Source organism: Festucalex cinctus, chromosome 7 (genome assembly GCF_051991245.1).
Source record: "Festucalex cinctus isolate MCC-2025b chromosome 7, RoL_Fcin_1.0, whole genome shotgun sequence".
NCBI classification, from domain to species: domain Eukaryota; kingdom Metazoa; phylum Chordata; class Actinopteri; order Syngnathiformes; family Syngnathidae; genus Festucalex; species Festucalex cinctus.
Genome location: NC_135417.1, coordinates 2,010,638 through 2,036,634, shown reverse-complemented (window position 1 = coordinate 2,036,634; position 25,997 = coordinate 2,010,638). Strand labels below are relative to the sequence as shown.

General features: G+C 37.5%; 4 protein-coding genes across 7 annotated transcripts in view; 2 read left to right on the top strand and 2 right to left on the bottom strand.

Moving 5' to 3' along the window:
* pear1 (platelet endothelial aggregation receptor 1) overlaps positions 1-12,536 on the bottom strand; it is a 46,626-nt gene extending 34,090 nt beyond the window's left edge. The window contains exons 1-4 of one of the 4 annotated variants that reach the window (XM_077526538.1): positions 12,170-12,226; positions 12,002-12,053; positions 10,898-11,099; positions 9,910-9,950 (exon numbers count right to left, since the gene is read on the bottom strand). The gene's annotated coding sequence lies outside the window, so the exon portion shown is untranslated. Of the gene's footprint in view, positions 1-9,909; positions 9,951-10,893; positions 11,100-12,001 lie in introns of all 4 variants that reach the window. The other 3 variants (XM_077526537.1, XM_077526536.1, XM_077526535.1) reach the window with 3 other exon arrangements.
* On the top strand, positions 12,251-15,107 carry gpatch4 (G patch domain containing 4). The gene is made up of 8 exons (XM_077526539.1): positions 12,251-12,317; positions 12,543-12,621; positions 12,700-12,773; positions 12,851-12,943; positions 13,089-13,208; positions 13,301-13,410; positions 13,652-13,702; positions 13,786-15,107. The coding sequence occupies exons 2-8, from the start codon at positions 12,543-12,545 to the stop codon at positions 14,315-14,317; spliced, it is 1,059 nt and encodes a 352-aa protein (XP_077382665.1). The 5' UTR covers positions 12,251-12,317; the 3' UTR covers positions 14,318-15,107.
* LOC144022073 (oxidized low-density lipoprotein receptor 1-like) lies at positions 14,563-22,324 on the bottom strand. Its single transcript, XM_077526540.1, has 8 exons — positions 22,148-22,324; positions 21,328-21,405; positions 21,101-21,181; positions 20,774-20,881; positions 19,957-20,142; positions 17,934-18,103; positions 16,919-17,040; positions 14,563-16,200 (listed from the first exon to the last, which is right to left on the bottom strand). The coding sequence occupies exons 1-8, from the start codon at positions 22,194-22,196 to the stop codon at positions 16,041-16,043; spliced, it is 954 nt and encodes a 317-aa protein (XP_077382666.1). The 5' UTR covers positions 22,197-22,324; the 3' UTR covers positions 14,563-16,040.
* Positions 22,325-22,742: 418 nt separating this feature from the next.
* LOC144022074 (tetraspanin-13-like) lies at positions 22,743-25,369 on the top strand. Its single transcript, XM_077526541.1, has 6 exons — positions 22,743-22,905; positions 23,570-23,737; positions 23,840-23,920; positions 23,988-24,101; positions 24,353-24,472; positions 24,796-25,369. Exons 1-6 carry the CDS (start codon positions 22,843-22,845, stop codon positions 24,868-24,870), a joined length of 621 nt encoding a protein of 206 aa, XP_077382667.1. The 5' UTR covers positions 22,743-22,842; the 3' UTR covers positions 24,871-25,369.
* Positions 25,370-25,997: the final 628 nt, after the last annotated feature.

The window sequence follows — 25,997 nt, the reverse complement described above, 5'->3', positions numbered from 1 at the left end:
TCAAACATTTTGTCACTGCTATGTGAAAAACACTTGTGTCTATTTTTGTCATTTTTTTTTTATTTTTATTTTTTTTAGGTTTTTGGGATGAAACTGCATACCCAAAATGTAAAAACGTAAAAATTGAAGAAAAAAAAATGGACATAGGTATTTTTCACATAGCCGCGATGATTTACACTGCTTAACAGGCACACCTCTGCTGTATTTTTTTTTTTTTTTTTACTCAGCTTGCCAACGTCACAAATTCAGAAAACAGGTGAGCTGTGGTGACCGTTACCTGAGCCTTCAGACACTGTGATGTCCTTTTCAGTTAACAGCAAGTACAAGACAAAATGGCCACCTCGTGTACAACAGTTGTGTTTTTCTGTTTACTTCATATTGCACACATGCAATATTAATCGGACAACCATGTTTAGACAATTAAGGGCGCATAGAACGAATACTGGTAATTGTTTTTGTACTTGACTTCCATTTGAGACATTCCGCACAAGAATGACCTGCCTGGCCTTGATGCATCACGTTAAAACCATCCATCCACTTGTAATGCTTCTATTTTTTTTTTTCAGTGGTGCCTGATGATGATTTGGAATGGTCTTCTCAGCGTTGTTTCAGCGTGAATCACACATGACTTGTTGATTCAGACATACGTTGTCTCTTCCTGGTCTTTATTATCTGGCCACGTGTCCGCCAGCCTGCTGGAAAACTCTACATGTGTCTCACATTACATTTTCAAAACAAACTATCATTGAGACTTCTTGCTAGTTGCCAACAAATGACCACTGCAAATGTGGACTTTTTGGAGAGATATTGGAATTATTTCCTATTTTTCCATGGAATTTGGCACTGATGGTCAAATCCGAAACTATGTGCATCCTACTCTGTTTCGGAGGTCACAGAAGTTGTGGGAAACATGACAGTGATGCAAAAGCAACACAACAGCAACTCGTTCATTTGTAGTCCGAGCCAGTTCCGTAAACACAAACAGAAGCAAGGTCAAAGGGGTCAAGGGCCTTTGAAATGTTTGAGTAGAGGTTAGGAAAACACTCATGACCTCTGCTAACGTCTCTCAGCCATGATAAACTAGCGATGTGAGTTTTGTAAATATTCAACAACAAAGCCAACTAGACTAAGTGCAATTTCTGAAGAAATTGCGTGGGTATGCTGAAAGCACATTGAGAGATGAATTATGAAATTATAACCTCCTGGTTACTGGACAATGCGCTTCACAAACTGTGCCACCGAGCAGTATCAGACACCTGGTAATGATAAGTTATATATATATGGAAGTGGAAACTGATACTTAGAAAAAGTTCAATGACTGTCCCATTGAAAATGAATGGGGAAAAGGTGATATTAAATGTTAAATTGTGCAAATACTGTAAGTAGTGTGGAATCAGAGGATATATACCCCGGGAGGCGTGAATTTTTGAAGCTCGTTGAAATTTGAACAATGTAAATTATAAGTATTATGTGGGAGTTGTTAGGCGGCAAAAAAGTGTGTAGAATTCCCACAAAATATGTTCATTTTTCTAAGCTTTGTACTGGATTGGTACTTACTGGATCTTCCCAAATGAGAAAATATTTACTACAACCAGTTCACATCCACAACTACCAATAGTGACCTGAAGTGTTTTTGTTAACATCGGACAAATTAGTCGTCAAGATAATTTAGTGAACCAGATACTTGATACAGTTAATGGACATCAAAGACAATCACAAGTCTTTGATGAATTGAAGCAAAGATTATTTTCATTTGTGTGTATTTTTTGTAAACTGAAGTAATCAATGAACCAAAAATGTGCATTTGGTTAACATCAAATGGAAGTTAGTCTTAAAATGAACTTAGCGTATATTTTTTTGCGCCAATGAATCTAAGGCACATCTTTTGGAACAGCGTGTGTAATTATCAAAGGCAACGTAAAATCTTCAGCGAACCTCAAGTCTTTTGGCAAGCAACAAAGACAAGTCTTTCATACATGTGGTAAAAATATCAAAGACAATCTGAAATCTTCAATAACCGTAATGTCATTTCACTAACGTCAAAGACAATTAGTCTTCAATGAGCCTCACGTATGTCTTTTTTACTAAGATTATTAGACAACCTTATCAATGGCGAACCTAACGTCTTTTTTTCCCCTCAATGAATTTCACTTACATGATCTTGTTTTCAAATAAACTGAAGACAATTGTCTATGAACCTAACGCAACCAAAAAAAAAGCACTCTGAGTTTTCAATGGCTCTGTTATAGCCTACATGTTTTGTTAGACATCAAAGACACACAGTACACAACGCTGTGGTTTTTCTCGCGTAGTGATGGATCCATCCCGGAACGTTCACAACCACTTTTCTCGTCTACAATCAACTCGCGTGAGGGGAAGCAAGAGGACTGCTGAGTCATCACAAATGTCATGTTGACATAAACACAGATGTGCTCACACACCCCGAAGACGCCGCTCGCTTCACATCATCGAGCTAACTCAAGGACGCGATGCGGCCTTGTTCTTGACAGGGGGTCGCCACAGTTTGATAACACTTGACCCTCACGGAGGGTGGTGGGAGGACTGCTGGGGAGATGAGAGGGTGGGCGAGTGGGTCGGCTGTTGTCCAAAGCATGGTTGAGGTGAGAAATCAGAGGGGCAAATACTACACAAACACGAGCATACATGCAGTGACCGTTCAGCAGATGATTGCGTTTTGTACATATTCAACAACAAAACTTCATCTGCTCTTGACATGATCTTCACTGAGCTCTGAAAATCTGTGAGAAAAATCATAGACCTAAGGTTTATAATAACCTGTAGATTCTACAAGACAGTGCCAAAGCACTACTTTTGCATTCAATCTTTATACTGTACCAATTCACATTGACACCAACCAACAATTTAGTCCACTAGGAATGAACCTAACATAATTGTTTTTGTTATTATCAATGACAATTTCAAGTTTTATTGAAGCTTAAGTAGATGTTTTGGAAACATCAAAGATAATTCAGTCAGAAAAAAGACTAACGTGTGTTTTTGGAAACGTTAAAGACAATTTAGTCAACAAACCTAACTTCCACATTTGTAAACATCAAAGACACTTCAGATTCTGACTAAATCCGATTTACTGTACATGCTTTTGTAAACATCAAAAACAATTTCGTTTCAAGAAACTTATCCTGTAACGCTCTAAGACGAGCAACTCAGTGTTTATGTTTTTGCAGGCATGAAATACAGTAATCCGGACAAAACTAACCTGTTTTTTTCTGTAAATATCAAAGACAATTTAGACGCTTAATGAATCCAACGTATGCTCTCTGGAATCATCAAAGAAAATTTAGTCTTTGAGGAACCTCACACATTTTTTTTTTTTTTCGTGACTATTGAGGACAATTAAGACTGATGTACATATGTGTTTTTGAAACATCTCCACAAACCTAGCAGATTTTTTTTTTAATGTTTCAACACACCTAACATATTTTGTAAACATCAAATACATGTTTGTTGGAGTCTGAACAAAACTAATGTGAACTGTTTTTTGGATTAATCAAAAACTATTTAGTCTTCAAGAAATGTTTTGGTGAAATTCAAGTCTCAAACCTCATTTTGTAAACATCAAAAACAATTCAGTGTCTTTAATAAACTAATCCAACACAATTTTGAGTCTCAATCAATAGTAGAAATCAAAGACAATTCTGTCTGAACTAAATGTTTCCAGATAGCTTGTAAAAGTAGCGAGGCCTGCCCGCCTTCCTGGGTGTCCTTGTGGCGACCAAGCCTTTTGCGAGTATCAGGCCGACATTTTATGGAGACGCGCGTGGGGGTTAAGAAGTGCGACCATAATTCACGCAGAGACGAAGGTTCCCAAGCGACGGCCTTTGAATACGAGTCTTCAAGTCGCTACTAAACGACAGAGCGAGCAATTTAGAGAAACCCGCCACACATCTGTTTTGGATTAAAACGACACTTGTGAAGTGAGTGCATGGCAGCTGCTACCTAACGTACACTGCGCTGGAAAATGTTGCAGTCACGCTGGTTAGCACAAACTTTCCATCAATGTTCCATTTATCAAATATTGTGGGGATTACGGTAAAACTGCTGACTTAGGGGGAGCTAGCATTAGCATTATTATTAAGTACAGTACAGTGTTACCATGACTTATGCAGGCCCCAAAATTATTATTATTATTATTATTATTATTATTATTATTATGAGTGTCAGCCGATTAAAATTTTAATAACATTTTCATAATTAATCGCATGACTTCAATAGTTAACTCACGATTAATCATACATTTTATATCTGTTTGAAATATACAATAAATATTTTTAAATTAGTTTTCATACTCTTATTAACATAAAAGTAGGGGGAAAATGTTAAACTAATAGAAATATGGCTGCATCTTTTAGTCATTGATATGGTAAGTTCATAAAATTCATTAAAAAAAAACATAAAATTGAGTTAAAATTAAAACGACGTACTGTACTGTGTAAAAAACGAGTGTGATATTGATTTGTGTTATGCTCATTTTTCTGCCACTAGATGGCATAATTGCATTTGTAAGACGGTGACAGTTCAGTGCATTTTTCTTTTCATATAATTTATTAATCGTGTGTTTAAAAAATTGGGGCGTTAAAGGAACTTTAAGTTGTATGAGTATGGAGAAAATGTTTTTTTTAATCTCCCTTTACAGGAAGTCCAGCCTGGGCCAGTAAAACTGCTCAACGCTGGGACCTGTTGATTTAGCGCACCACCTCTGGCATGTGGTACGAGGCCCGTGTCTAGAGAACCTGAAACTTATTATGCTGATCACTTCACAGTCCCAAAAAGCTGACTTCCCCCCCTCCCTCGCTGTCCAGATGTGGCCCATTGAGTAAGCATCTGGAAGCCAAAAAGCTCATTTTCTCCTCCAAACAGCAAAGAGCCACGTGTGCTACCCCTCAGGTGAACCCGCTTTTTTTGAATTGTCACAAGGCTGCTGTAGTTTCCTTCGCCAACAGGAGGCACTGCAATTTACTTTAAAGGGGGCACACGGTACCCCTTCATAATGGTAATAGCCATACATGAGCTAACGAATGGCATCTCCAGTAGAGTTTTAAGCAATGGACTTTCGAACACAAATGAAGACAGATGATATAACAATAATCACAGGAAACTAATATTACTTCTGCTTACTGGAGGAGTTTCAACCAGTATATCCATGTATATCTTTATTATACTTCTCCCTAGCGTTACGCTCTTATTTGCTGACGCCCACGTCACTCACCAGACTAGGCCCCGTTTTTTTTGTTTTTTTTAAACCAAACATACTCAACGTCACAGATACTACAGTAGAAAGTGGAAAAAAATAATAAAACGGGAACTTTCCATGTTATTGTGTTTAAAATATTTTTCATTCACTTCATTAAAAGTAATTAAAACTGTTGCATTTGCTCCCAAAAAGGTATAAATACATTCTATTTTAAATGTTTTAATTTACATGGTTTTTGTTTTGTTTTTTAATGTTTTTATGCTCGAGCATATAGAAGGCTTTGATGGAGCCTCTGAACTGCAGAGAACGAGTGGAGCAATGGTAGTAATTACAAAAGCGGCCAGCAGGTGGCAGCAGAGTATAAGAGCTCCATGCTGCAACAAGATGATTCCCCACAGTTCTAAACAGACTGTGAATAATGGTGAAACTCAGCCATATTATAATGCAAATTGTTGCAAAACAGAAACAGATATATATATCTATCTATCTATATATATATATATATATATATATATATATATATATATATATTCTGATGAAAGAAGAGAGTCTAATCTTTCTTTTGGAACGTTCCATGTTTTTATAGCAATAGAACACAATATTCTGTGGGCCTTGCAAAATAAGTCAAAATCCAACATTTTGTTTTTGTGAACCATTTTTGTCACCTTGTTTCAGGTACCTCAGTCAAGTAAGTGTAAGTTTGTATTTACTTGATTACACTACATTTTGTACAGTTTGTTATTTTTAATATGAGCATTCTTTTTTAACATGCAAGTGGTTTAATTGCTGTGTTGCGCCACATATGAGTTTTGCACATTGCTGTTTAAAACCACAAATGATAAAACAGATGCCACTTTTATGATCTGTTGTTGTTGTTACTTTTAGTAGGCCTTGATAATCTCAAATATCCCACAACGTGCTTTATCCTGAAATGCCATCAAAATAAAGTACTACTTCTGCAATCATATTATAATAAGTGGCGTATACATGATTCATACTGACTGTAATATTACTGGCAGAATCAAGAGCCCCCCCCCACCAACAAAAATCAATTTGTATTTAAGGCCCATGGAAGCATGGCACAGCTCTGTGTCATGAACTTGTTAAGACACCTGGGAACTGTTTAAACTTGCGGAGGGAAAAAAAGCAAACTACGTCTCGTTTCAAAGATGAAAGTACACAGACTCCTCCGCAGTTAATGGACAACATCGGTGTGGTCATCAGCGATTAGCAGAACACAACAGGAAGAGTGGAGGTCCAGTGGGGGTGGAGGAGGTACGAGTGCCACACACACACACATGCACGACATCCTGGGAAAACGACGGAGTGGGGTGTAAGGTTTGTAGAGGTGGAGGGGGGTTGTAAAGCTTTACGAGAAAGACAAGTCGAGGGGGAAACTGAGGCATGTGAGAGTGACAGCAATTGTCATCAAGGCAATTAGTTTGGATCATGCGGCCATAAAAAAAAAAAAAAGGACAGCAGCTGTCACTTTAGCATTGCGAAATGTCACTGTTAGGATATTTTTAAAACTGCATTTCATACCGTGATCACGCTCATGACTCAAAACATGTCTCAAATCATCTTTCCCCATTGAAATGAATAGAAATGCCATCAATCCGTTCTAGCGGACCCCCACTTCAAAATAAATAAATAAATAAATAAATAAATAAATAACTTTTTTTAATAAATAAAATAGCACTAATATATTGAAATATCTGCCTTAAGCATATAACCCCCCACCCCCCACCCCCCACACACACACACACGCACACGCATATTTCACATTTCTCATATCATAATTATCTTCTTTCACTACATTGTAGCTTGCTGGGGTGGATTAAAAGTTCAGCAAAAGATAAATACAGATTGCATGCAGTCAACTAAGACATCAGGCGACTTGTTTGATGTATTCTGTGTGTACAACTTTACAAATTACATTTCTTTTGTTTTTCTTCTTGGAACAAATGGCCATCATCAGTCATGCCGCAAAAGGTTTGTCTTTGAAAAGTGGAGCTGGATGACTGAATTGAAACATAAGAGCTCTCATAAAAGCGAGATGGACGACAGGGAGCAGAAAACAGCTGGTGGCTCGATGAAGAAGAAGAAGAAGAAAAAGAGGAAGAGGAGAAGAAGAGGTGGAGGGAGAAGAAAAGCTCAAGAAAAACAGCAAAAGTTCCCTCGGTTCACGTGCGCACGTTGCCAAGCATGACATACTGTAGACTGGGGACCGGTTTGTTTTTTGGATGCAAAAAAAGCAAGTCAGCACCACCCCCCTAAAAGGGGGCAGCAAGAAGTGAAAATCATATGATTTATACAATAATCCACAACACAAACACAAAACATTTCAACGTTGGCGTCCTTTTTGGGGCCAAATCATTTCTCGCTTATTTCACGTGTCGGGTTTCAGCTAGTTTCTGACTTAAAGAGCAATGTCTGCAGTGTGGCTACACACGCACACGCACACACACACCTACACACACGCCAACATAAGCAAGTCCAGGAAAGACCCTCACCACAGTACAAGTAGTCTGTGGTGTGTGCCTCTTGCTGGCTCCTCTTTCACATTTATGACGCTCACACATGGAGTGAGGGGCCCACTTATGTTAGGCCCCTCAACTCTCTTTAAATGTTGGGAAAAAAAATAAAATAAAGGCATAGCAACACGGAAAAAAAAGCCAGACACATTTCTTCCTAGTGTCAAAAAAGCCTCAATGAAAAGTATTGAAGACGATATTTTTAAATGCTACATTTATCCAAACAGAAACAAGGGGGTGTTACTTTTGTCCGTTCAAAGCATGCAGCAAGATTTCCTATTCTTTTACTTTTTTTCTGCATGTCTCTCTTGCGACTAAAATAATTGCAATGTTGGAAAAAAGTGCGTGTCAGTGTATGTTGTGTTTCTATATGTCCAACAGAGGCCTCCTGCAGTTGGCCCATTCAAAGCATGAAGCAAACCATTTACTGCGTTCCACAGGGGTGCCATGCTACTGAAATAAGTATCGTTTTGACTAATGGCGTCCATATAGACGGCATATATTTAATGCCAAACATAATTCATGTTAATATTTGTCCACCAAATGACATAACCCCAGATCCCATTCAAAGCATGCAGCAAAATTTTGCTGTCCATCATTGCTGTACATGTCAAAAAATGGGGGGAAAATATGTATTTTTTTTTTTTTAGTTTTATTATGTTGCAGGTCAAATGGGCAGGTTAAATCTTCTTCAATATTTAAAAAAAAAATGTAAATAATAATAATATATTTTTTTTTTTAAAAGAGCGAATGAAACCTGCTCCCATTATCTCACTTTTGTGCTGTACTGCAAACAAATCGCGACAACAAATAAGACGAGTCATGCTTACAAGTTGGATTTACACTTTTTATGACTCCACTGAGCTTTCCACAAGAGCTTTCAAAAGAATTATTTAAGATGTGATGTGAACTCGCACAGGATCAAGATTCCGTCAAGTCGTCAACAAGTGATGATGAACAACCTGGCAAATAATTGCAGAAACGTTTCGACCATTTTCTATGCTTCTTATCCTACGGCCAGCTGACTGAGTATGTGCGATGATCAGCTGTCAATCAACGGCGTGCTGAGTAGAAATTGCTGCCGGCCAGCTGCGTGAATACCAGCTATTTGAATCACTACAATGGCCAAGGCCCCCGCCCCAAAACATGTCAAGTCATCAAAAACAAGCACATTATAATGGATGACCTGATTTACTACTTGTGAATACTAATAAGACAATTCTGTCCAAACTTTGGAACTTTTGGAACCCTAACCCTAACCCTGACCAATTCATGAAAAAAAACGTTTAAAAATAGAAGAAGGCAAAAACTTCATCGTCATAAAGCTCAGACATTTATATGTGTTTTTTTAGTGACTTTTTATTCAAACTTTGCACAGATGTTATTGGATGAATTGCAACATGAGGTAATTAATCCTCTTGCTATGTTTTTTTCTTTGGGTCAATGTGACCTACTGAATGATAAGTCATTAAAAAAAAAAAAAATTCATTGGCATTAATTTTAAAAGTATAATAAATAATATAAGAAAATAATACAATTAGTCCAACATAAGGAATTTTATCCCATTGTTATATTTGTACTTAAAAACTTTAAAAAAAAAAAAATTTTAAACTATTGATTTTTACATATAAATGTTTGTTCATTTGGGTCAATGTGACCCACTGCATGTTTGGTCATAGATTTATTATTTTTTTTGTTTTTAAATATGGAAATAACATAAGTCAGGTCAAAAGAAAAAAAAATTATCCTGATTTATTTTACGTTAAAAATATATATTGACATAAGAGGACCATTAAATACACAGATTTGTACACTTCCACAATCATAATAACATGGAGTGGTGTAAAACTAATAATAAAAATACTGTATCGTTGTTTTCCTACATTTTGTTGCATATAAACAACGGCCACAACACCTGCACAATACAGTGAGATCCAAAACACAAGAGCCATCTGATGACATTTATGACCAAAATATTAGACACAGCTCTCAATGTGATGCAAACTTACAAACTCCAAGCACAGTAACTAAATATATATAAATCCTGTATGACAGATAAATAAAAAAAATCTCTCTTTTTTTTTTTTTTTTTGACAGCCAGACCCATCCCACCAAGTCATAAAAAGTCTTTACTGGACTCACCTTCCCGCCGCTTGCTGCCTGGTGGTCCTGTCCGGGTATGACTACACTCCAAAGTATCCAAAGACCAGAAAAAACAAAAAAACAAAAGAGAAAATGTTACCTTTGTGTAATTGTGTAATACACAGGTTGCATGAAGTTCTTGTTGCACAAAGAGAGTCCGTCAGACTTTGAGAGGGGAAGAAAATGAGAAAGTAGCCACAGAGGAAAGAGTCGTGTGGCATCCAAAAGAAAAAGAAAAAAAGGGAAACGAGGGGGGAGGGTCGTCAAGACCACGCAAAGTGGAAAAACTATGACCGAGGGAGGCAGGAGGAAAGATGGCTGTTTGAACTCTTTTGAGATAGATAGATAGATAGATAGATAGATAGATAGATAGATAGATAGATAGATAGATAGATAGATAGATAGATAGATAGATAGATAGATAGATAGATAGATAGATAGATAGATAGATAGATAGATAGATAGAAAGAAAGAAAGAAAGAAAGAATACTCATATGTGTCTATTATTGTATTTCTATTTTAGAAAGTACAAAATATTGAAATTGTAAACATTTCTTTTTTGTGGAGATGCTGGAATGGAGTAATAATGACATTTCTATTTATTTGTTTGGAGAAAGATAATTTGAGATACATGTGTTTTGAATTAAACTAGTATCTCAAGGCAGCACTGTACTTGTGGTTTTCAATGACAAAACTCAAATCGTTTACTTACTCACGCTTTATGTGGATTATTCTGTACAAAAAAAAAAGATGGATGGATAGATAACAGATGACGGAAAATGAAAAGCAATAATTAAATAATTATATAAAATAAACAATATGTAAAATACAAATCAATAATACATAATTAAAACAAGCATAAATAGCAAAATAGAATATATGAAATAATAGCAATGGCAATTTTAACAAAAAAACGTAATTTAAATGTTTATAAATATTGGTGTTATTTTAACGTGTGTGTGTTTGTGTGAGCGTCTGACACACCCACTTGACTGTCTGCTGTGAGTCGAGCTGCCCCTGCGAGACCACCAGTCAGTCAGTTTGTCAGCGAGCTTCCCGACAAGAGCTGGATGTCTTTCCTCCCTAAAACAGGAGGCCGGCCTTGATAAGCAGCTGCTGCGCTGCTTGTCTTCTCCTCCTTTGCAGATTAAGACCTCATGCAGGCATGCATACACAAGAATTAGGACATCCTAGTGGAGCAAAATATAATATTGGTTCCATGAAATTGCAGTCATTTATTCTCAAAAGTGTAATCATTTCTCATAGTTGCACTGCTTCCAGTATATCAAGAATGGGGAGGTTAGATTTATTTGTCCAATGAGATTTCAGACTCCATGTGCTACCATGTTAAACTAATCTACCCAGGACGTTCACAATAAGTAGTGCTGGCACAAATAACTTCACATCACAGTAGAGTGCACTATTTATTACGAATGAGACTTTCAACTAACAACTAGCAAAACAAGTCTTTAGTAATCTGTGCACATTAACATAATTAGCATCTCTGGTGAGTGTGGAGATTATTTTAGTGATGCATTTTATTACTGTTTTTTTTTTCCCCTCGTCACATTTTCAGATCAATACTGAACTGCTCCTGATAGTATGTGCAACAATTGCTACTATTATATTGTTTTTGTACAATATTGGCTGTTTGCATAACTGTATTGATGTTACTGAGATGGATTAAGCGATGTACTATAAATCCACAAATATTCACTATCATAACTTTATCACTTATGTGAAGAAAATGAGCTACTGCATGACATTAGGCTTTATGACTCTAAGGCCTATGCTGTCATCTAGCGTTCGTTGTTATATGTAACATGCATTTACAGAAGTTTAGTAACTTTAATGCAGTATAACGTTTTAGGGAATCTTGATAAAATGTGTACATATGGCCCTTTTCTTTATTAAGACAGCTATCAATACATTTTATTTATTTGTTTATTACACGAGACGACTTTCGACGAAAGTGCTGACATGGATAAAACGGTGCATTATAGAACTGATTTTTTATTTTTTTAAATAAAATTTAACTCAAATTAAAACATCAGGGTAAGTTCATACGCCAGGAAAGCAAAAATAAAAATACCTTATCTTTCTTCCTTGATTTAGGGAGTGCCGATGAGAACACAACTTTTTTTCTTTTTTTTTACGGAAAATGTTAAATTTTGATTACGGAGACGTCAACTTATTTTTTTTTCTTTTTTCCTTTTTTTGTAACCTACATGTTATGGGATAAGAACAAATACAAACACACCTTTCTTCCTGCCAATTGACAATTGCTTTCTTTTCGAGTCAAGTGTACAAACAAAACTCGAGGCGCTTTTTGGTGTGGGGCGCTATGCGTGACGTGTTTCCGGTGTCATGTCGGCCTCCTGCTGAAGACGCGTGTCACACTTCTAAAGGTTTCAGCTGCGTTTCTACCTCATATTGAACGAATACAGATCTAATACGTTTTCGGATTTAACTCGATAATATTTTTATGACATTTCTATGTTATTCAAAGATCGCCGCGAAAATGTTACCAACGTATTGTTACGATAATTACCGTGCTTTGGGCGTTTTCTCTGTTAACTAACAACGATGATAACATCATACAGGTGTTTACAAACTTGCCTTCCTTCGTGCAGATGACTGACATTGTGCAAGAGAAGGGCCACGGATTGAGGTTTGCCGAGCAGCAGCTGAAGCGTCACGGTTGGAAACATGGTCAGATTGTTGATTCTTGCCGTTTATCATTTCCCAAACACTGTAGCATGACATGTCAATTATTGTATTGATCTTTAGGTAAAGGACTGGGTCGGGATGAGAACGGTATTTGTGAAGCCATCAAGGTCAAAGTGAAATGCAACAAAGGCGGGGTGAGGGCTGTTGGTGGTGGTGGTGTTTGTATGCGTGTACCGTCAAGTGTTAACAAAAGACTTGTGCGTTGTGTCAGGTGGGTCATAAGGAAGGAGAGCAGTTCACTTTCCACTGGTGGGATCACGTCTTCAATAAGGCTTCATCCAGCTTGCAGGTGGAAACCAATCAGGTTGGTGGTTAAAAAAATAAATAAATACTCAAATAAATAGTGTGGATAAAAATAGACTATTTCAGGGTCAAACTGTCACAATTTTACATCACCAGCTGTTAGTATTGTTGAACTTTCCATCATCAGATAACTTCTTTTGATCCAGGAAGGCATTTCGTTGAAGAAGGTGGCTGAGGACAGTGAAGAAGACGGTGGCGTCATTTCTAACAAGAAACCTCGGACGGCCGCGCTGGCTAAAGCTAAACTCTATGGTTGCTTTGTTAAGGTAAAATGCTTGAAGGTTTTCTACGAGGAGTTGCGGACTAAAGATGTGTTGACTGAATGTGTTTTGTGTGTGTGTTTTTTTCCCCCCTTCAGTCGGCCACTCTGCTGTCTGGTCAGGAGCAGCCAGAACCAGCTGGTGACAGCGACAGCAGCAGCTCGGACCAGGAAGAAGATCACAAACTGGATCTGTCCTCCACTACCAAGTGAGAACTTGTTTTCTTCTTTTAATTGTTCAGAATTAAAGCTTTGAAAAACTAGTGTTCAACACATTTTAGTAAACAATGCAGGTGACCCATATAGTGGCGTGTTGACCCCATTCATAGAACCTTTCGAGACTCATCTAAATCAAAGCATGAAAAAAATAAAATAAAAAATTAAGACAATGGGGGGTGGGGGGTACCTCATCCACGCTTTTTAACAAACACATTTTGTGATTCCTTGCAGGCTGTCCGATAGTGACCTCATGAAGGCTTGTGGAGGACGCACCGCCCACAAGTCAGTCCATTTACGGAACCGCATCTTTAAGACAGAAATTATTTTACATTCCTCATTTTATGTTTTTTTTTTTTTTTCCCCAGAGGAGCCAGACACGGCTTGAACATGAGCGCTAAGCTAGCCCGGCTGGAGCAGCAGGAGGCTGACTTCATGGCCAAATATGGTAAGAAGACTGAAGACAGGCACGAAGAAAATGAGCCTAAAAACAAGAAGAAGAAATCCAAGGAGAAGACTGAAAAATTAAACATCCATGATGTTTCACTTTCGGAACCATCTGATGTTAAAATGAAAAAGAAGAAAAAGAAAAAGAGCGATGAGGAGGAGGAAACGACGCACATAGAAAACGGTGATGGCGACCACAAGAGGAAGCGGAAGAAGAAAAACGGAGAGTTTACAAGCCCTGACCTTGATATCGCTCCACTACTGGAAAAAAAGAAGAAGAAGAAGAAAGAGCAGCAACCTCCGATAGAAGAACAGAATAACTACACAGAGTCAGAGCTGCTTTTTCCCGAACATCGAGTCAAGAAGAAAAGCAAAAAGAGCAAAAAGGACTCCAACATCTGCGAGGAGACACAAGCATCACCTCCACCAAAGAAGAAGAAGTCCAAAGACTAACTGCGGACTTCGCCAATAAAGTCATGACTGAATCATTTGATGGGCATTCAAGTCCATCCAATCATCTTCAGCTTCATTTTGACGAAGACTAGAAACGGATCAGATGTGTAATATGAGTAATCCAAATCTCAATTATATCCACAAATTTACCTTGCAGATATTAATGTAATTAGCATGTCACTGGAGGATTACTGGCCAATGACGAGCATGAAAATGCAGACACTGCACTGAGTATGTGTGGAATCCAATTTTGAATTTTTATTGTCTCTGTGAATATTTTTTAAAACACTCTAACCCTAAATGAATACTAACAGTTTTGCTTGCATTATTTTTGTGGCTGTCTCCTAAACCCCGTATTGAGGTCCGTACAGTTCAAAGTAAACTCAACTACATACAGTACGTAGCCACAGCAGCTACCTACGGCCCCTCGAACCACCACCACCAAACATGGGAATCCTGTATACTCACTGTAGATGACTAAATTGTATGTATTATGACTACTCCACAGTGGACACCCAAACTTGAAAAAGGACTGAATGAGATACATGAGTTTATTCTCACCAATGCCTTGTGGGTATTTTTAGTTTACATTTGTTAAATTAAACAGGACATGGCGCAAAGACGGATTGCGCAACTCAACTTCTCGGAAAGTTATCATCCGAAACGAGGTTGAAATAGAGGAAGTTGAAAAATTGTGTCGTACAATCTCTGCTGATAAAATGCAACACGTTTGTTGCCAGTCCTATTTTACCCTCACTTCTGTATTTGCTATTAAAGATTAAATCTATCCGTCTTTTTTTTTTTTTTTGTTGCCTAACATTTCCACCTACGATGATGCTGGATGCTATTGGGCCACACATATTAGTTTCCATAGTTGCACAACACATGGTTGCTAAATGCTTTTATTACACACCACTGGCCAGAAAAATCTTAATGGAAGTCACAGTGCTCTGATTTTATAGCAAAAAATAAATAAGCTCCCTACCTTGTCAGTTGTTTAGTTTTGTTTTTTTAATCTGTCCTTTAAACCATGATTAGCTTGTGTTGTAACTGGTTCTCGGCCTACAACTGGATCAGGCTTACCTGGCCAGCATTTATTAAATCAACGTAGCGTGCCAGCTACGACTTGCCAAGCATTCTATTTAGCTTGCTAGCTAACCAGCAAGCTTTTGCGCTAGCTTTATCTTAACTTAAAGGCTATTTAGTTCGCTACCTAGCTCATATTAACTAGCCAACCAACTTTGTGCCAAGACTTTTACAAAGTGATGCAGCACATGACCTAAGAAGCGAGCCACTGAGTTAAGATTTGGTTTGCCAAGTTTTCTAGTTAGCTTAATTAAGTCTTTGTTGGAGTGCTTAACTAGAGAGTGGTCCGGTACTCCTTTCTTGGGGCCCGTTGAATAACCAGCCGGCGCATTTGAACAACGCTCTGTGCTTCCGAACAGTCGGAGTGAAGCAGTGCGTGTTCGGAGCGTATTTCTGATGGCAACCTATACATGGGAGCTACTAACCTAGATTTGGCTTGCCAACTTTTCTATTTGACTACTTAACAATCTACTTCTCAATTTACAGCTATGGTCTTCTGTTAATGTGTGGTGGTGATTTTGTCCCAGAGTTTTCTTCTGAGCGTTCCAGTAAGCTCAACGTAGCCATCGTAAATAGCTTCATAGCCAGCTTTGGTGTGCATTACTCTTTGTCGTGATGTCGTGTGGGTGATGGTGTGTTAGGGTAGATCTGGTTTGGCGAAGGCATGGGTTTGGCAGATGAATCTGTTCTTCATGTCGCAGTTGGCTTTGCTCCAGTTGTTCAGGGATTGTGATGCTCGTGATTTTGACGTAAGTGCACATCTGTTTCTGTAGTAGTAGTTTTCGTTTCTCCAAAATCTAGAAGCAACAGAAAATGGTCTCCGTGAGATATCAATGCAGGTGTTATCCAAAGGTGTAAAAGGTGTAAGTGACCTATTTGTTACTTTACTTCAGGCAAATATTTAACCAATTTATTTGGGTTATTGGTCTCATAAGAGTGTGTTTTATGTTGTGTAGCTACTGGATTGATTAAAAAATTTCAAATTAGTTCAGATTAGCTTCTGAGCTAGATTTAGCTCGAGAACTTTCTCATGATGTGGTGAATCAGTTTGAGTTAGCGTTGACTTGAGCTAACCAAATAGCTATACTGCTTATGAGCTTATTATCTCACCTTAAGCAGGTAGCTATTTAACTAGATTTCGAAAGTTAGCTATTTAACAACTGGATGGATCAGCGGTTAACGCGGCTGACTTTCCAGCATGGGGTCCAAGATAAAAATGGGTGAGTTGTGCCAGGAAGGGCAAAAACAGTGCCAAACACACATTATAGATTTGACAAACTTTTGTGTAAGAACTAACATCTAGCAACTGAAATAGATTTACATTGAGTGATTTACCAGGTAGCTTTGTGCTACATGTAGTCATACTTAGCTCAACTTACTGTGTAAGGTAACCTATAAGCTACTGACTGAAGATTTAGCTTGAACACTTTCTTATGCTATACAGTAGGTCTACATAGCGCACAAGGATCCTGACTTTTGTTATTTTTGTTGCATCTTTGGTATTAGCTCACTCACGGCAGAGTAAGGTTGCGTCCGTCGTTCCAATTCCACCTGTCAGAGTCTTCGTTCTTGCTCAGCCCCATCCAGTAGCCGTGCTTGTCATCGTTGTAGTACCTCGTATGGTTGCTGACAAATTCCTGAAACAAACAGGAAAATCGCATTTGAGCATTTGTTCCATATCCTTGAAATCAGGCGGTCAAAGAACATACAAGTGTATGGCCCTGAAGATGGCTATCGAGGATATCAACTAAATGGTCAAACGACAAACGGCTATCCATACGATACTCTATGTAAAGAGAATAGCTTTTTTTTTTTTTTTAAAGTGTAAAACTAGCGATGAGTTAAACTGTTGGTATGACAATGTTTCCTCCAATACTGGATACTATTGTGCCACTCATACATGGATTATTTTCCGTGATTGTGCAACACATTGCGTTGTTGCATTGCTTAATACTACACATGGCTGGTCAGAAAAATGTAAGTCACTCACTTCAGGACGGTTTCGTTACACTTTTTTTTTACAGCACTTGTTTAGATATTAATGTTGTAGCTGTCCGTTAGATATATTACCATTATATGTTTGAGTGTGGGTGCTACCAAGCTGTACAGTATACTGCAGCTAGTTTCACTGAGCGCATTTTAGCTTAAGAATGAACCAGTCGGTGTCAGTACCAGGTGTGATCAAGCTTCAAGATTGTATTGGGTCCTTTTTTTTGGTAACCTCACTTACACAAACATGCACACATACAAACATGGTCTCCCGGGTGGGGAAGTGAACCCATGTCGACGTCACACTACAGGATCGAAGCGTAAGTTATTCACGGCTTTGGGAATTGGATTGTGGTTACTGGTTATTCAGAGGGAAAGCATGGGTATGTTTTACAAAGAAATATTTCACATTTAAAACATACACTCATGTAGCATGTTATCGACAGACCCTGAGTACACCCCCGCCCCTTCTTTTGTCAAAAAGGACCATACAAATTTTGTAAAATGCACACCTGTGCAGCATTAGTAATGTAATGTTTACCTGTTCTTTCCAGCTTTCGATGAGCAGCAGTTTCGCATTTCTCTGTTTGCAATCGTCAACGCTATCCTGCCAGGTCTTCCAGTCGGCATAGTAAACGGCGTGCACGAACAAGTAACACTTGGAGCCGAACTGCAGCCAATTGTCCGCGCACGGCTTGCACAGGCTTAAAACTATAAAACACAAACATAACTTTCCATGGCTTATTCGTTCTATCCATTTTAAATTCAACTGTCAATTGAAAATAAAACATCCAAAATGTGATTAAAAAAAAATCTTACATTTCAAATGGGGAAAAAAAATACCAGATTTTTCATAATTCATTTTTTAGGCTCAGATGGTATATACAAAACAGAAAAACAGCTCGCAGCATTGAGTTTGATTTTAATATCTATTTGGTCAGTGGTTTGCTAACAAGCATTAGTAAAGCTGTATTAGTTTATTAGCCGCCACATTAAGTCAGAACCATGACCTCAATCCATCAAATGATCTATATTAAATACTATGTACTACTACTACTACTACTACTATCCATCCATCCATCCATTTTCTTGACCGCTTATTCCTCACAAGGGTCGCGGGGGTTGCTGGCGCCTATCTCAGCTGGCTCTGGGCAGTAGGCGGGGGACACCCTGGACTGGTTGCCAACCAATCGCAGGGCACACAGAGACAAACAACCATCCACACTCACACGCACACCTAGGGACAATTCGGAGCGCCCAATTAACCTGCCATGCATGTCTTTGGAATGTGGGAGGAGACCGGAGTACCCGGAGAAGACCCACGCGGGCACGGGGAGAACATGCAAACTCCACCCAGGAAGGTCCGAGCCTGGACTCGAACCGGAGACCTCAGAACTGGGAAGCGGACGTGCTAACCACTCGACTACCGTGCCGCCTCTACTACTACTACTACTACTACTACTACTACTACTACTACTAATAATAATAATAATAATAATAATAATTTAAATAAATTATAATCATTAAAAATAATTAATAATAAAAAAATAAAAAAATAAAAAAATAATTAATAATTTAATTATAATTTCAATTCTAATAATTATAAAATATATAGCAACAAGTCAATATTTACAAGTAACAAAACAGTGACTAATCATTTTAATATTGAAATCTATATCATTATAGCTATAAATAAAAAATATCTATTTGGATAAAATTATATTTATTATATTTACAAATATTACAAAACAGTGACGCTCGCAGGACCATGGAGCAGGTTAATTGGGCGCTCGGAATTGTCCCTAGTTGTGCGTGTGCGTGTGAGTGTGGATGGTTGTTCGTCTCTGTGTGCCCTGCGATTGGCTGGCAACCAGTCCAGGGTGTCCCCCGCCTACTGCCCAGAGCCAGCTGAGATAGGCGCCAGCAGCCCCCGCGACCCTTGTGAGGAATAAGCGGTCAAGAAAATGGATGGATGGATGGATATTTACAAATAATGTACAAATAAATATGAATATATATACACATATTTAATAATTTAAAATATTTTGTAATATTTATTACAATAAACATAATTTAAAAAACTTGAAAACTTTTAGATAAAATGTATGTAATATATTATTAAAATAAAATATATTTTAATAAAATATGTTCCTAATATTTGTATTTATAATTATTTTAATATCAACACATATGCAATGTATTTCAACAATTACCCACAAGGTTATTCTAAAAATATATGTAATGTATTGTAATAAGCTTCAAATGTAAATTTTATAATAAAATAATAACAATTACATTAATACATCTTACAATGTAGTAATTCAGTATTTCTAAAATCCAAATGGGATTTTTTTTAAAACAGTTAAAAAAATTAATATACTGTACTAAAAAAAAATCGTTAGGGTAAAATGATATGTGATGATAATGTTATGATAATACAATGGTCTTGTAAATTTTTCTGCTGATAATTTATAAATTCCATCCAATTAAGATACATAATGACATCACCATGGAAACCTGTTTGTAAACAACTGTCATGCTAAGGCCCTGGCACGCGTGTTAACCTTTTTGCGGGCAGAGATCGTTGACAGGGAAAATGTCAAAGCGGAGGACCTGGCCCACGGTCCAGTTGAGCTGGTTCCGTTCCGTGCTCAGCTCAAGGGCTCGTTCCTGCAGCAGCTCCAGCTTGGCCTGCATGTGAGCCGTCAGGTTGACGCTCTGCCGGCGCTGTTCAGCCATGACGCTGTTCACTGGAGCAGGGAAACTTCTCTTACTAGCCAGCCTTTCATTTTTAACTGGCCATCAGACATCAACAAAATCAAAAAGTGACTGATTATTTGGTTTGTTTGTGTTGGAATCTAACACACACACACAAAAGAACATAATTGTGTGATTTTTCATATTACAATCACAGACTCGAAAGAATTGGAAGAGTTGCAACCGCCAAATTATGATAACAGCAGTGACTCAGAGTGTGGTCTGTGGGCTCCCTCTAGTTGTGCATGAAAGAATCACTGAAGTGGCTCAAATGTTTTCTTAATCCAATACGGCGCCAGTTCAGTTTTATTTAAACTTTTAAGCATTTAATCTTTAAGAATTGGTTGGTTTCTAAACAATTATTTCTGTTCAATTTTTAGTTTTGATTTCCAGGCTACATAAACACAACCAATTAAATATTATAACCTGTTTTTCCATTTTGATTTTTTATATTAACATCAAAGTGAAATATAAAAATTCAGACATTTTTTTCCTAATTTTTGTGTTAGATTAAAAAAAAAGCACCAAAATAATCAGTCACATTTTCATTTCTTAATTTCTGATGGCTAATTCAAAAGAAATGATACTTTGAGGAGGAAGAAAAACAAAAACAGGTGTGCTTACAGTTCAGGGAGAGGGCGATGATGACAGACATGAGTATGACGCAGAGGATGCCAAGCGCGGCCACCACCAGAGTGACAGGTGCATGGAGAGATAATTTTGACACATTTTCTAGAGGCAAACAAAGAAATATTTTCATTGAGAGCCCAACCTAACATAAAAATAGTCTACCAGTATGTGTGACATTTTTTATTATTATTTTTTTAGAATGACCTTAAACTGCTGTTAATGTTTATGTTATGTTTCTGTAAAGAGCTGTTTGAAAGTGCTATATAAATAAAGATGACTTGACTTGAAATAACATTGAAAAAAAAAAAAAAAGTCAGGGACCTTGAAAGATGTGAGGCAGGTTACAAGGTAACTCTTTGGACCGCACGTCATCGTAGATCTCCTCCACATCTCCAGACTGCTCTGGACACAACCAACGACAATTTTGTAAGTTTGTAAAAAATAAAAAATAAAAAAAAGTCTGTAGATGGAAAAATAGTCAAAGCACTGCTACAAAGCCGACAGGATTGTGAATGGCAGCAGTGAAGAATGTGTAGGGAGCGCGAAACCTTGGGTAGAATGTTGTGGCGGCCGCATCTCCAGCTCACTCCTCATATCTTCGTAGATCACGCCATCATTTGGCAAGTCTGGAAAAAGAAGTTTTCAATGTGTTGTCCTTGCCAAATAGTGAGGCCAGGCAGACCTCTGTTGCTTCCCTTATTACAAAAATAAAATGATAATAATAATAATAAAGTTTACATTTACTTCCAAACTAATGAAAACCGAAAAGAATTATATTTAGCTTTATGCTAACAAACAATACAAAACACCACAGACGCTGCCGTATTTGACCACAAACATGTTGAAATATACACATATATAATACACATACATACATACATACATACATACATACATACATACATACATATACAATATACACATATATGTTCTGTTTTCATAGGTCATTGTTATATGCTTCTTCTTCTTTTATTTATTTATTTTTTTATTTTTTTATAAAGTCCAATATTATAAAGTATTTGTTTTTCTTACAAACATTTTGCTGAATTTTTGGGTAGAGTGGAAAAGATAAACAGTTTCATATCTCAAAGTACCACTGTACCAGTATTCATTGATTTGTCAAGGACTTATTAATTATCCCTTAAAATATTTATTTTAAAAAACCGTTCAATTCAGACTTCCTGTGCGCCTACGTTTGAAAACCATTTATTATGTAAATTCATTTGAGGCTTTTAATATAACATAAGTAGTTTTCTTGTTGAGATTGTGTACATACTTAGGAAAACACGTAGCCTACATCAATTGCTAAGTCGTTCTAAATCCCCAAACACTAAACTATTAATTAAAGGAAATGATGTAAAAACTCACTGTGAGAGTTGAACTTGACTGTCACATAATTGAGTTCTTCTTCTGCCATAATTCAATGGGCAAAAAAATAAACAACAAATATAATAATAATAATTTAAAAAAAGTAGTACTATAACCCTACAAAGGCTTTGACCTCATGCTAGCTAGCAAAAAGTGATAAGAGACAGCTGCTTTGAGGCACACAAATGAAACTCAAGTGTGAGTAAGAACAAGTTCTTCTTTTTGCTTCTTCTTCATTTTGGAGGATGTGATGCAAATTGTGCAAGTTGGAGGTTTGTTTTGGGGTTGTGGGCCGGCTGGTGGCGGGGCATGGTCATCAATACAATACAATACAATATACAATACAATATATGTACAATAGAATATATGTCCGTTTTGACCACTAGATGTCGCCATCTCCCAAATGATTCATCGTCTAAAACTGAGAAGTCATAAAGAGCTTAATATTTTCAAATGATTTTATCAGTCATGAAAATTTACTAGTCATGGCCCAAAAAATATTTTATGTGGCAAGAGTTGCATTTATTAAAAAAATAAATACAAATAAAACAATTGAAAAAGTAGTCAGCGCTTACGTCAACAAGGAAGTGTGTATACATCACGTGGCAAACACCTGAACACGATTACAGGAATTAATAAAAAACAAAATCGGGTTCCCAGGTGGAGAGTTGGCCTGAAACTATTGAGTGGCAGAAATGGTTTGCGGAGGATTTGTTTGCACTAAAAACTCCCTTTGCGCACTCAATGTACTTTACGTGGTAAGTACTGCACTTAACCTTTTTCAATGTGTCATGAATGAGATCAGTTGATGTTTCATTTTTGTACTTCTTCACTTGTCGTCGCGTTACGTTAAAAGTTCAGAATAGCCCCATCTACATAAGTATCGTATTTGCTGTTTTATTTGAAGGTAACTGAGGTGACTAACTTTACTCATTTAACTTTTTGTATGGATTGTCAAACATTGTGACAGTTAGTTTTAAGAATGGTTTACACTAAATGTCCCATAAAAAAAATTACATTTTCCTAATAACGTTATAAAACTTACATTTATATATAGATATATTTCAAACATATTCACTTGAACAGAATTGTCCTGTTTAGGAATACAGCGGTGTCGTTTTTCGAGACATATCATTCGGCAGATAGTTATTAGTTATTATTTTAGGCTCTGACTTGCAAGTGTAGTTGGTGTGCAGGGAAGAGTTACTTACTGTCCAAATAAAAATAAAACAGAAATAATTGTGCTTTTTTTGTGGAGGGTGGGGGAACTTCATGGACTTTTAATCCATCTTAACATTAAAAAATATATTTACAGTATGTTGCAGCACTATAGTATAACAGGTTGAACACAAACTGTGAAACATGTTGACAGACAATACATCACTAGTATATTCTTCTAACATGATGTGTTTGGTACCTCAGCTGGTGAGCCTGCTGCTGGTTGGCGTGGCAGCGTGGGGCAAATGGTTCGGTCTGGTGTCCAGCATCCAGGTGGTGGCGGGGGTGATCTGTGTGGGCATCTTCCTACTCCTGGTGGCCTTCGTGGGACTATGCGGCGCCCTGCGGCATCACCAAGTGTTGCTCTTCTTCGTATCCTTTCGTGCTTTGCGGCATAGCTGGCAAAAGTACTCATAATTTGGATTTAAACACAAGACAGGTACTCTCAAAAGTGACGTTTCCTGAACATGGCAGTACATGATCGTCCTGTCGCTGGTGTTCGTGGTGCAGCTGTCTGTGTCATGTGCCTGTCTGGCCCTCAATGAAGACCAGCGGGTAAGGTCCCCACACCCCCTCGCTCCACATTCTGATGAACTTGACCGACTTCTTGATGTTCTCACAGAATCACCTCTTGGAGGTAGGCTGGAACAAGTCCGAGTCAACGCGGACGGACGTGGAGAAGACGCTGAACTGTTGCGGCTTCTCCCATGTGGACTACAACAGATCCTGCGCCGCCGTAAGAAAACCCAGCCGGACCACTGGGAAGGATTGTCAACTGATGCCCAATTTTTTTTTTTTAACTATTTACAAAGTGTTTAACTTTTATTAGGATCACTGTAGTTAAATTCAATTAAGCTCATAAGTATTATAGTAAATTCAACGTCTATTTGTTTAAGCTATAAATGGATTTGTATCACAGAAACTCTGGACCATTTGGGTCCACTGCATTTGTCTTCGGTTTTTATAATATGGTTGTTGTTTTTTTAGAGCTGTTTTAACCAGCAGCCGCCATTGTCATGCGCCACATGCTCCGACATCATCGAGAAGTACGCTGGGGAAGTTCTGCACTTTGTGGGCGGTATTGGACTATTCTTCAGCTTCACAGAGGTCAATGACTGATGTTTACTGTCCCCACCCCTTCTTATTTACTCATTAGTGTACAGCAAAAAAAACACAAACCCTTTTTATGACTTTATAGGCCTATTTTTCCCTTGGAATTGAAGATTTCTGAAATTAGTTGAGAGTAAAACTTAAAAAATGATCAATTTGAATACCATTTTTATATACATACGTTTAGTGTGCTAATGATACCAACTCTGAAGACTTGAGCTGTTAAGTTACTACTACTCAAATTCCAAAGTTATAACACATCTTAACTTTATTTTTTTATAATATGCTACTTTATTGACAATGTTCTCTTTCCATGACAGATGCTTGGCGTTTGGCTAGCCCGTCGCTACAGAAACATGAAAGACCCCCTATCAAATCCCAGCGCCTTTCTATAAAAAAAAATTTAAGGAATAAACAATACATTGCACTGCTCTAATCAATGTTCTTGCCTTTGTATTGAGTTTGTATGCTAAAAACCACAAATGGCAGCATAGACTAGTTTAACATGTAGGCTTGAATGCAAAAAAAAACGAAAAAAAAAAAACCCTGAAGCTTATTGTATTTAGTTACGTTTTTTTTTTTTTTTTGCCATATTGATGGTATCATGTAAAATAATATTCAGTTATCTTTTCTAAGCTAAGAATGTCAAATTGCATTTGAAATGTGCTTATACTAAAATGGCTATTAAATGTTAATCTGATGTGAAAGCATTTAAATATTTTCACGTTGGTATCAATGCTCATAACCACCACAAAAAGCTGCTTAGCATGTGAACCTCATATTGATCATATGTTATGGATTAAAACACTGGACTGTGTATGTTTGAATCTTGAAATTATATTATTTCTACATGTCATTCCAATGGAGTGTTCAGCAATAAATGATTGTCTCACATGAGGAGTCTTTCAATGTGTTTACATAGAGGGTGTTTCAAAATGTTTTGACCCCATTTCGTAGGCCAATAATTTTGACAATTTTCGTTGGAATGACCTCAAATTTTCACAGCTTTTGTAGAACCGTTTCAAGTTTTTGCGTGTAATGTTTGGCATTTCTATCTTTTCAGGTTAAGAAATGCCGTTCACGTCAAAAGAAAAGGCACTTTGCGTGTTAAGAGTATGCTCAGACTGTCACCGACGACAGTGCAGCGTGCCGCCTTCACAAATTTTCTTTTCTTTGTAAATTTAACCAATAAAATTTATGACCAACATAGTGTAATTAGTTTCATTAAGATCCATCAAGTAGTTTACGACATATGGGCATTTAGAATGGAGTCAACCATTTTGGAACACCCAGTATTTACGTGTGGGTGTCACTCGGGATGAGATTAAGTTCAAATGTTGAGATGTGAAGCAAAGTTATTTGGATTTAACCGTCTTACCTCGACTTCACACCCTATGAAACAATGGGAGTGTCACACTGCATGTTTTAAGTGTCAAAGACGACGTGGGTGTGACTCCGTCATCTGTTGATCCAACCAGTCTCGGCGTCGGCTGGGTGAGGAAAGAGGATGAGCTCACCTGAC

Excerpts from the sequence above, each read along its gene's own strand:
- LOC144022074 (XM_077526541.1), top strand. The coding sequence starts at position 22,843 with ATGGTTTGCGGAGGATTTGTTTGCACTAAAAACTCCCTTTGCGCACTC. Across the intron at positions 24,102-24,352 it reads ACAACAGATCCTGCGCCGCC|AGCTGTTTTAACCAGCAGCC; the intron begins GTAAGAAAACCC and ends TTGTTTTTTTAG. Across the intron at positions 24,473-24,795 it reads TATTCTTCAGCTTCACAGAG|ATGCTTGGCGTTTGGCTAGC; the intron begins GTCAATGACTGA and ends TTTCCATGACAG.
- LOC144022073 (XM_077526540.1), bottom strand. The coding sequence starts at position 22,196 with ATGGCAGAAGAAGAACTCAATTATGTGACAGTCAAGTTCAACTCTCAC. Across the intron at positions 21,182-21,327 it reads GCCACAACATTCTACCCAAG|AGCAGTCTGGAGATGTGGAG; the intron begins GTTTCGCGCTCC and ends GGTTGTGTCCAG. Across the intron at positions 17,041-17,933 it reads TCGAAAGCTGGAAAGAACAG|GAATTTGTCAGCAACCATAC; the intron begins GTAAACATTACA and ends TGTTTGTTTCAG.
- gpatch4 (XM_077526539.1), top strand. The coding sequence starts at position 12,543 with ATGACTGACATTGTGCAAGAGAAGGGCCACGGATTGAGGTTTGCCGAG. Across the intron at positions 12,944-13,088 it reads TGCAGGTGGAAACCAATCAG|GAAGGCATTTCGTTGAAGAA; the intron begins GTTGGTGGTTAA and ends CTTTTGATCCAG. Across the intron at positions 13,703-13,785 it reads GGAGGACGCACCGCCCACAA|AGGAGCCAGACACGGCTTGA; the intron begins GTCAGTCCATTT and ends TTTTTTCCCCAG.